Source organism: Dendrobium catenatum, unplaced genomic scaffold, assembly GCF_001605985.2.
Source record: "Dendrobium catenatum unplaced genomic scaffold, ASM160598v2 fragScaff_scaffold_853, whole genome shotgun sequence".
Classification (NCBI taxonomy): domain Eukaryota; kingdom Viridiplantae; phylum Streptophyta; class Magnoliopsida; order Asparagales; family Orchidaceae; genus Dendrobium; species Dendrobium catenatum.
In genome coordinates this window covers 1,832,422-1,843,486 of record NW_021319315.1, presented here as the reverse complement: position 1 = coordinate 1,843,486, position 11,065 = coordinate 1,832,422, and the positions used below count along the sequence as shown (strand labels likewise).

Here is an 11,065-nt window from a genome sequence, read left to right as displayed (position 1 = left end):
ACTAAATCCCGGATTTTTTAAATCTTGTTTTTGTCGAATTTACGAAATTTATTAGCTCGAGAGGAAGACTCCGCTCGTTAAATCCGCTCAATAGCCAAACAATAACCCGGGATTTAATAGAATTTATCATGAATGTTACCAAACAGTTTTCAGGATTTAGGCCCCTCAGAATTTCGAATTTAGAGAATTTATGAAATCCCACTTAAATCAAATCCTGGGTGTACCAAACAACCCTTTAAAGATAGAAACTCCAGGCTCTAACAATGCAAGAAAAATCAAGAGCATGCTTCTATTGACCGTTTCACAAGAAAGAAGAACAAAAATATCTAAATTCCTTCAACAATCAGATTATTCTCCTCGTACTAATCAAACATTGATGCATTACGCAACTAAAAACTACGAAATAAGCTTGCAGATTTCTTCAGAGCAAAAGCTGATCTTGCAGCGAAGAAAAATACCACATGTCTTAACTGTTTTACTCAAATGGATATAGAGCCTGGTGGAAGTGACTTCCATGTAAAAAGAAGAGCAGATCAGAAGAAAATAGAAGAATTATTATATCTTGAACCTTGAAAGCAAAGCCCCTTTCACAATATATAAGATGTTTGATCCTATTCTGTTGCATCTGTACAATATTTAACCTAAAAGACTGTCTCAAGCTTCATTTGGGACGGTTTTCTTCCAGCTTCTTAAAGTGGCTTTCTAGTAAAAAAAATTAATTTTTATACTAAAAAACAGCTTTAAGAAGCAGTAAGAAAGCAGTCCCAAACGAAGCTTCAAGCTAGTCTTTTGCTTCTTACAAAGGCCTCAAAAGCGGGTAGTCTTCCAGGAGTTCACGCTCTGATAACGTATCGTTTTCATTCTGAGGAGTCCACAAAACCTCCACTGCCTGCAGTTTCAATGATGTCGAAATTGAATGTATGTATAAAAAGGAGAATGGTATAAAAATTCATATATAAACTTTTCTAGAACAGAAAACTGATATTTCATTTAAAAGAAATCAGAGTTTTATAATGAATTCAAGCAATATCAAAGTTTCAAAAGACAATAAATTCGGATTAATAGTTTGGGTTCGGGCCTACCTGACTGTTTAACCTGAACCTAAACCTGAACCTGACTCATTTATTATACAGTTTTAGATGCTTTTTAAACTGAAAAAATTAAACAGATTATTCAAGTTGATTTTGAGTTTTTGGGTCAGTTCGAACCCAGACGAAAATTAAAAGAGTCTACATTTCAAACTCACGGGTCAATCCAAGCAAGGATTTGCGAGTTAGATCATACCATTGTTTTGTTGGCAGGAATTGAGCCCAGCTTTTGCAACGCCGCCTTTAAATCTGCACTGCCATTGATGACGGGTAGCTTGTGCACTCCCTCAGCAGCCACAAGAATGGTTATCTAGAAATGTAAACCAAGTCAAATAGCATAATCACAAGGAAAATGGGCATTATGTCTTACAAGAGAGCAAAATGGATTAAGAAAACAAAAGATTACTGAAATGAACAGAGCGGGATGTTCTGGTTTTCTTGGGAACTTATTAAAATTTCCAACTCATTAAAAGATATTCAAATGACAATGTATTTCTAGCCACACGATTAGCAAATTGTATTAGATCACACGCATCCACCATTTGACACCACTAGATCAGTGCTCACATAAAGGCTTTTTTCCAAAACCATGTCAAGGATTCCCAGAGGCGATATGCCAAAAAGATGGACAGAAATCAATTTGGATTTAATAATATCGTAAGAAACCAAAGAAAAGTCATATCAAAATCGAGGGACCCAAATGGGTTCATGAAAACTTAGTGATCAAATCACTTCTAGACTAGAAACTCAAGGGAGCTAGATATAATTTACCTTTACAGAAACACCAATCATTCACTATGATTAAAGATGGCTATATTCAAAGAGAATTTGTCCATGCATTCGTAAAACATCGTTAAAAAATTTTTCTATTCTAGAATTGCGTGTTAGTGGTATTGCTAGACATTTTGATAAGGATAAAACAATAACTATGTTCGAGGATACAAATTATTAAGTTTAAAAATAGATTTTGCGAGAATAGTTTCACAATGCAAAACTAATCAAACCGCTACAGGAAGAAGAAATTAACCATGGATTATACACACCTTTAACTATTCCTTATATGCATTAGGAAAATTTCAGCATGTACTTTATGCTAGGAATACCAAGAACTCTTAGAAAACTTAATTCCATCTTTTCTTGTGGTAGATCCATTTTTTCAAATAGCTCATTTTATTCAATATAATAAAACTACTACTGTGTACACAACCAAATTATATTTCAATGAAGTGATGTTAAATTGCATCGTTTACCCAAAATTATTTTGTCTAACAAGGCATGGTATTCATGCGTTGGTTTTAGAAATGAAAAACTCAATTAAAAAATTTAACTACTTATCACAAATAAATTATTAGGCAAATTGAAGTAGTTTATGAGAGTTTTGAGTGACTTGTTATGATGTTTGATTATGACAAATACATCTAGTTGTAATAATGCCTATAATTGAGTTTGCATACAATTTAGTCATTGTGTTAATTTTGACTTAATTCAATTCTTTGTTTTACGCGCCTGCGGGTTTTAACTTGGTTCCTTTTTTGCATGTGATTTAAAATTCATTCCTTATTAGCTCAAGGCTTATGCTCTTGACGTAATTTGTGACTCCTATTCCAGGCATGATTTTGGAATATATCGTAAACCATGACCTTATGTTAGGGAATTTTGGATATAGTAGCTAGTTTGCGGCTTCCTCGTAATTCTTTGTTAAAGGATTTCTACTGAATCCCATGGATTAAAACTTTTTTGTGATGATTACTTTTGCAGCCTTTCAAAAACTTAAGGATAAGTCTATTGATTATAGCTTTTAATATTATAAATTAAGGAGATTTTTTATTATAAATAAGGCTGTTTTGGGGCTCGTAAGAAAATAATTTTATTGAAATTGTACTTTGATTAGAAAGATAGAGGTAGACCTAAAAAGACTTGGCTAAAAAAATATTAGAAATGATCTTTTTAATTAGATTTAAATGAGAATTTGTCTCTTAACGAGGCACAATGGAGAAAAAGTATTCATGCAGCCGATCCCACGTAGTGAGATAAAAACTTGATGTTATTTTTGTTGTTGTTGATATTCTACTTTGATTGCATCTTATTTCTCCTTTGCATAAGTGGAAGTTGGATGTGCTTCTTTCTAGATTGATATAATTGGAAGAAAGATTTTCTAAGAGATGTTATCGCCTTATATTGGAGTTAGGGCTAAATTACTACTTGGTGATATTTTTGCTTAGATCTATTTTCATTCTCTAATTTAGTGATTAGTTTACTTGTGTGATTGATTAATTTAAAATTATTATAATTTAATTATTTTAATTACGGTGGGTGAGAGTTTTCGATTAATGTATGATTCTTTTATGATCCAATTTTTTTATATGAGATTTATGTTAACCAACTATTAAATTATCATGTGCGTGAATTTTACATATTTATGATTTTAATTTAAAGGAAAAGATCAGTTGTTTCAATTAAAAGAAATCATAATAAATAAATCTAATTTGTGTGCCTTAAATTGTGCATCTCAGCCTACATTTGCATTAGAAAAACCTAAATACAATAATGCCCTACATTAGAGAGTTTGATACAGTTTTCCCATCACAGACTTTCTTATTTTAATTTATATTCAATAAAATTTTAGTTTTAGTCAGCAAATTGATGCAAAGATAAAAGTGATACACTTGTAAATATTTGATTCATGTTCAAAAGTGTCTCAAGTTGAGGAAATTTTGTAGATCTCATCTATAGGATAATTTCTTCTAATAACTTGCAAGTATTTCAATAAACACCAAAGTTCATATTTACACGGATCAAAATGCATAGAGCTAATCAGTAACAATTAATTAATTAGAAAAAAAAAAAGCGTCCCTGCAATTTCTGCCCAACTTCTTGTAGAAGAAATCAAAAGAATTTGACTTACCACAATGTACTCATTACTAAAAGTCTTGGAACTATAGCTAGGTGTTCTTTGCCTCTTGATATTGTTCACATTTACAAGTGTCTCCTCATCAAATTTACCCCTTTCCTCAATAGAAAGTTGATTAAATCGTTTCTCGCCATCTTCTACACTTCGTTTTACATCCACCTGTACATGGACATTTATAACAAGGCTTATATATTGATGATCAATTAACGTAAGTATAATTACAATTAGAGCACAAGTTGCCTATCAGGGAAGGAAACAAACATAATCTAAAATAACTACACAGAAAAGGAGTCATCACATTTTAGATTTAAAGGAACAAAAAATAGTAAAAGCTTAAGACAATAAAATATTAACATGATGTTACTATATGCCGTATTCCATTTGATAGTGTTCAACGAAAATAATGAGAACCATAAATAGGAACATCAAACACAAGATGGAGCAGACATAAATTTTAACCATAAAGCATGATAAAAAAAAAATTGAATCCCAAAACTACATACCCCACTTGGAAAACTTACCAAATGAAACTTATGTAAAGTGGATATGAAATTGTATGCCCGTTTAAGACAAAAACAGCTGCTATATCCCAATTATTTGGGGCATCTATCTGAATCCTTGTTCACACACATAACTCACCACTCTAACTACTCACCCACAAATACACATCTAGGTATGGACTTCTCTCTTCATAAGAGGAGAACTCCTTCAAATTAAAAATCGACATTATCACCTTCAAATGCAAAATCTAAATCATTCATTATTTTTAATATTATTAAAATTAGTAGTATGCACAACAGCAGTTCACAATAAGATGGGAAACTCTCCGATTTCCACTACACTTAATAATTTGATTTCAAAACGGGATTATTGCCAGGCTGCTAACATTTCACAAGTGGCCAAGATACTCTTAAAGGTTTATTACAAACCTTGTGGACAAAAAAAGGTGGCCAAGATACTCCAAGCTGAATAAAAATCTAGGCTTAGAACAGCCAAAGCTAAACCCATGTCCATGGTTAGCATCGAAACATGGAGTAAAAAGGAAGGGTGTTCAAAACGCGACGGCTAGGGCATCACGCACGCGACGGGCAGGGCTTCGCCGATCCCGCGGGGGCATCTCGCCCGCGAAGGCTGGGCTTCGCCGTTCCCGCTTTGGGCTTCTCGTCCGCGACGGTTTGGACTTATCGCCGCTCGCGACGGCTGGTCTCGCCGCCGCCTGCTCTCGCGACGGCTGGGCTTCGCCGCCGCCTGGGCTTGTTTTCTTCAGGTTGCTGTCCAGGGAAGTTTGCCCTCTCATTTTTCTGCCTTTTTCATTATGGTGGTTAGTCGTGTCTGTGACCCCGGTTTCTTGGATGGGTCCTTTAAATCACGCTCTTTTGTGGAAGCTTTATCTGGTTCTTCGATTTACAGTTGATTTTCCTGAGTTAAGAAAGGGTTTTGTCGTGGTTAACCCTCGTTATGGATATCGGAGGAAGAAAATTTTAGCTCTGTTCTGTTTCCTTTTCAATTTGCTCTGGTTGGTTTCTTTCCTACGCGGCGCCCTTCAATAGATGTTATCCGAAATTTTTTTTTCAGCTTGAAACTATGCTGAATTCTCTGTAACTGTTCTGGATCAAATCTCATATTCTTATTAAGCTTCTAATGATTTGGATTATAGTAGAGTGTTCAGCCATAGATCTTATATGGGTTAATAACTGCTACTTATGAACTTACTAATGGTCGCCGATACTTCGATTGTCTGGGGTTGAGTCCCGGTATATCATATTTGGGTTGCTTTCAGTCCTGCGACCACCTTTTGCCCTTGCCGTATCTTCATGTTTGGGCTTCGAATGTGTTGGGGCCGTCCTTTAAAAGTTGATAATTTCTAGTATTACTCGTCGGACTCTCAGACCTTTCTGGCGGCGTGTCCTAGGTGGAGATCTGACTTATAAGGACTTCCTAGATAAAATTTGGGCTTGGTCTCGCGGAACTCTGGGTAGTTCAAAACGAGTTTGCTTCGAGGATGTGCCTGCTTATTGTGTTGTGTAAAGGCTTTGGTCATTTCCAGGGGGATTGTGTAACTTTTCTGCTTCTTTGAATGTGAATAAATCTCGTGGATGGTGGGTGAACGCTGTGATGAGGCCGCAGGTGCGAGCGTCTTCCGATCCTTGGGGATCGGCCGTTTGACCTGGTGGCGAAATTCGGAGTTTTGGAGTCTTGGTCACTTCTACCAATCCTGATGTGGTTGATTGGTTAATGCTGGAATGATGTGCTAGTTCGTGTGAATACTGTTCTGTCTTTATCCCCCGAGTGCAGCCTCCGTTTGTACCTCCGGTTGTACTGATGTTAGTGACCATGGTTCTCCGGTGGTGTGCGGAGGTGGTTTTTGATGCGATGAATGTCCGGTTGTTATTTTCTGATGATCGCCAGTTATGCGGTGTTGTGAATTTAAGGGGGTGTTTCAAGTTTCAAAAGATGAGGATGGTGGTTCTGATGAGTGTTTGCCCATGTGGCCGGTGGTGCCGGCTGAAATTGAGAAGGGGAAGAGGAGTTAATTTGAATGCAAACAGTTTAGTTGTGGTCACTGTAAAGCGTGGTTGATTTCCAGTGATGGCTCAATTGTGTGGGTACTTCTTCTGGTTTGGATATTAGGAATCAGAATAATTGTTTGGTTGATTCGTCGGATGTGGAGTCGGATTCGCAGTCTGTTGAGTCCGACAATGATTTTACTCTTGTGCGCAATTCAAAGGTTGGCTCTCGCGGAAAATTTTGGGGGAAAGGTCGACGCAGGAGATGATTTTTCGTTTCGTATGTTTGATGCTTCTTCTCGGGTTTTGGCGGAGTTATTGTTTGATCTGCTGCTACGTGAGGCTTTGGGTTATGATGTGCTTCGGGCTCGCGTCCTGGTCCTTCTTTGCTGGTGACATTCGCTTTCTGGAGGTTCCTTTCGGGACTCACTGGACGCTGCTAGCTTTGTCTTTGTTCTGAGCTCGCTTTTATTTTCTAATTCTCTCTGTTGTTTTTTTTATCTGCTAGCTTTTCTTTTTATGCTGATGTAACCTTTCTTTTTGTGTTATTAATATATTTCCTATTTAAAAAAAAAAAATGGAGTAAAAAGGAAAATGGTGATAAAGCATAGTTCCTGCTATATTTTATCAATAGAAGATTAGGCGAGAAATGGAACTCCATTTTCCTATGATTTCAGCAAGCAGGAAAACCATATCATACAAACAGTTAGCAAACATCAGGGAAAATCAAGCAATTTAAAATCAATTATGAGATTGACATTATCCTGCATTTAGATGTTGCATAATACATGCCAAAACCTACAAAATTTTTTGAAGCCACACTATGGGGCTGTTTGGTTGCAAGTAGGATATAACTCAAGTAGGAATTAGTAAATCCATCAAATGCGGATTTAATAAATCTTGTGCGAGTTAAATCCTGAAAACTATTTGGCATGATGGATGATAAATCATGTTAAATACAAATAAACTATTTGGCTACTTATTACGGAATTTGAGAATTTATTTGATTGGGATATCTTATAATATTTATTCAGCTTGTATCAATCTTAATTAGACTAACTAAATTATAATTAAACTAATTAAATATTTTAATTAATCATCAATTAGTCCTTTATTAAATTAATTAAATACTCACTTATATTTAGACAAATTAAATCAATAACTATACCAATTTACTTAAGTTAATATATTTTTAATTAACTAATATTATTTATTAAAAATAATTTAGTTTTTTATTAAAGTATTTAAACCTCATTTCCTCGATTACTATTTTTTCAATGTTAAGTATGCTAATTAAATTATAAACAACATACATTAATATATTAATTAATCACTAACTAGTAATTAATAAAACTAATTAAACATAAAAATTCTATTTTATCAACTTAAATAATAAATAATGTTAATTTGCTTTAATTAATATCTTTTTAGTTATTAGTATTAATTATCAAAATTAATTTAACTTACTAATTAATATGTTTTTTTAAAATTAATACAAACTAATATTATAAATAAAAAAATAATAATAATAATATATTGAAGTTAAACACAGGGAAACCTTGTCCCTCAATTTCTTGAATCTCTCAACAATAAAGAATAATCACAACAGTAGCTCATTGGAGAAGGCATCGACGGGACAAGCGATATGTAAAGGGGAGCGAAGTAAAAGAGTTCATAAAAGACTAGTCGGTTTAAATTAAATCCATCAAATACCTTGATATACTAAATTTGAGAATTAAGGCGAATAGGAGAGAAACATGATTTAAGATTCCATAGGTTGGTTTTAAGGTTGTCATTTTTGTTGTTTGACAGGATTTAGGTTAAAACCCTATTAAATCCTGCTCAAATTCTGCTACCAAACAGCCCATTTCAAAAAACGTCAATCATTTCACTACTGTTCTTCAAATTGTACCCATTCCAAAGTTTTATACGGATAAGTGATCAGGTGCTTGTACACAAGATGGTAAATCCAGAGTTTATATGCATCAGATGTCTCGATATTAATTGTAACTAAAAGATCAGTAATAAGCAGCTATAATTTTTTTTCTCTAATAAGCTGCTATAAATTCTGTAAGAAATTATCAATTAGGTATTAAAAAATACCAGTGAATTTTCTTAAATAATACCACTACTCTGTCAAGAAAGAGGCTGATATTGTTTTGAAGAATTTTCAAATCATTGAAAATTTTCTTTTCCCAGAAGATCCTGCACTTAAAGGTGCGTATAGTCACATAAGCACCAAATTTTTGCACCTCACTCGGTGTGCCAAATGGGTTCAAATCACTCCTCAATCACCTTGATGCCTCTGATGGTCAATAATATATATTGCCATAACTGAATTAATCAGAAAGCAAACCCCTCGCAACTTGCAAGATTTTAAAGTCATAACAAGAATTGCAAAATCTAGCCTGAACGTTTGCCAGCTAAAAAATCACAGAGTTTTGCTAAACACACGTGGTGGCTCCAAAAACCAAGACATAGGGATAGAGGAATTACTCAATTGAGTTGATATAAGAAAAGAAAGCACTTGAAAGAGCAAGGTTTATGTTCTTCTCCAGAAGGAAATTAAAGAGCTCAGTCTCTTCTGTGAGCCCAGACTTCATCCTTCAATCCTACAAAAGTAGGACATCTTCCTAGTATATGCCCCACATTTAGCATAATGACGAACATATAAGATGAGTGTTGAAAGTAAGGCTTAACCCCACCATAGAGCTTATTATGGGTTTCATTATGCACTATCTTCACAAATCAATTTTGTAACATGGAATATAAAGCAGTATAATATCGAATATTGAATGAAGTCTAGGTTTATTTTCATAAAGTAGGCTAACTACATAGAGAACATCCTAATTTCAGTTGTCTTAATCAACAAAAAGCACATATATAAGCTAAATGACTTTGCATAGTATTGGCTTTCTCCAAACAATTGGGAATGAAACTGAACTAGCAATTTCCTAGTTTTCATTCATAAAATACTGCAATATACGGCAATGAAAAAGCAGATAAAATGAAAGGTGCATTTAACAAATTGAATGTAATTCAACATTGCATGAATAAAGTTCTAGACTTTTGCAGTATCAATAGACTGTATATTCAATCCCCATCAGAATTTGCACCAGAATATCATGCAAAACAGCAACTAAAAAAATAGAAACAACTCAAATTAAAGGAAAATATATAAAAAAATATTCAAGGAATTAATGGTTGCTTACAGATGAATATGCAGAGATGCAACAATCAGGATGTCGCAGCAAAGCCAATGCTGTCTCTATAGGAAATAAGAGGAAGAACAAATTTAGAAATTTGAGTATGAAATTAAGCATTACATGAAAAAATAAAAATAAAAAAGATAGACTGTCAAACAAAAATTCAGTTAGTTACAACAATACGTAGCTTGATGGTAAAGTAACGCACAACTAAAAATCCAATCATGGCCTTCTAAGATTGAGCAAGCTATATAGAAAACAAATGAAGTGCCCAAGCTCAAATAAAAAATAAACTTTATCAAATCAGGTTAGTGGTAGTCATCTTAATATTCTTCTTTCTATCATGCTCATTCTATCCATCGACGACTTTTCTATCACCAAGCACTTGGATCCATTCAATATTGTCAGTCAAATTGCAGTTTTATTTAATATATTTAAATTTTTCATGATATTTTCTCATAAAAAAAATCACAAGCATTTCTCCATCTTAACCACCCAAACTTTAAAAGTTATATTTCCATTTTGTTATATAATAGATCTAATATACCTAAATCTATCACATATAACTTATCTTATATCTTATAATAATATTGATTAATAATCATTAATATCACAAAATTTTATTCCCATCTAATGGTTACCTCCATGCCTATCATATGCTCACACATCTTTGTCTAATTCTATGAGAACAACATTGCCATTAACAATGCTAACATCATCTCCTTATCAAACGTGAGTTGCAAGAAAGAAAAAATGTCATGTGTTGCAGTCATAGCAAAACCTATTTGAGTGTAGACATTATATGAGGTTGCAGGTGATACAAGGAGAATTATAAAGGCGAGGTCTGAATGCAGATGGCACTGCAATGCCAGCAAGCAAAATAGACATGAAGAGGGAGAGTTGCCTTACATATGAGCTAAGAAAGCTAGATAGTTGTAACACTCAAATCAATGAAAGAGGTCAACCTGGCATGGGAGGCCCTTAGTGATTTCGATCAATGAATGGAGACAATGTGATGAGGACATCGTCAGCGATTTCGACACGTGCACCATCGGAGACACCGGAGATCGACGGCCACGATCAGGAGTTTTAATTTTTAGTCATGTTATGTAGTAGTTTATTTTATTTTTCCGTTTTTACCCTTATGGGTATTTGGTCTCTATTGTAGCCCAAGGGGCATTTTAGTCTTTTGTTTCCTTTGTCATTTTAGGCCTATATATATGGTCATTTCTTATGTAATGGAGAATGAATATTGGAATGAAAAAATTGTGTTTTGTTTCTACTTCTTCTTGCATGAGAGCTTGAGAAGGGAGAGAGCTCAAGGGGAGCAAATCGCAAGGCCCACCAGTCGTT

The 11,065-nt window shown here is 34.3% G+C and overlaps 1 protein-coding gene across 1 annotated transcript in view; it reads right to left on the bottom strand.

The window, feature by feature from the left end:
* Nucleotides 1-315: 315 nt before the first annotated feature.
* Nucleotides 316-11,065, bottom strand: part of LOC110107998 — a 36,405-nt gene continuing 25,655 nt past the window's right edge. Inside the window, exons 3-6 of the mRNA XM_020838479.2 lie at nt 9,719-9,774; nt 3,994-4,158; nt 1,285-1,398; nt 316-889 (exon numbers count right to left, since the gene is read on the bottom strand). Of these exons, the coding sequence (XP_020694138.1) occupies nt 797-889; nt 1,285-1,398; nt 3,994-4,158; nt 9,719-9,774 (428 nt within the window). The 3' untranslated portion in view covers nt 316-796. The remainder of the gene's footprint in view (nt 890-1,284; nt 1,399-3,993; nt 4,159-9,718; nt 9,775-11,065) is intronic.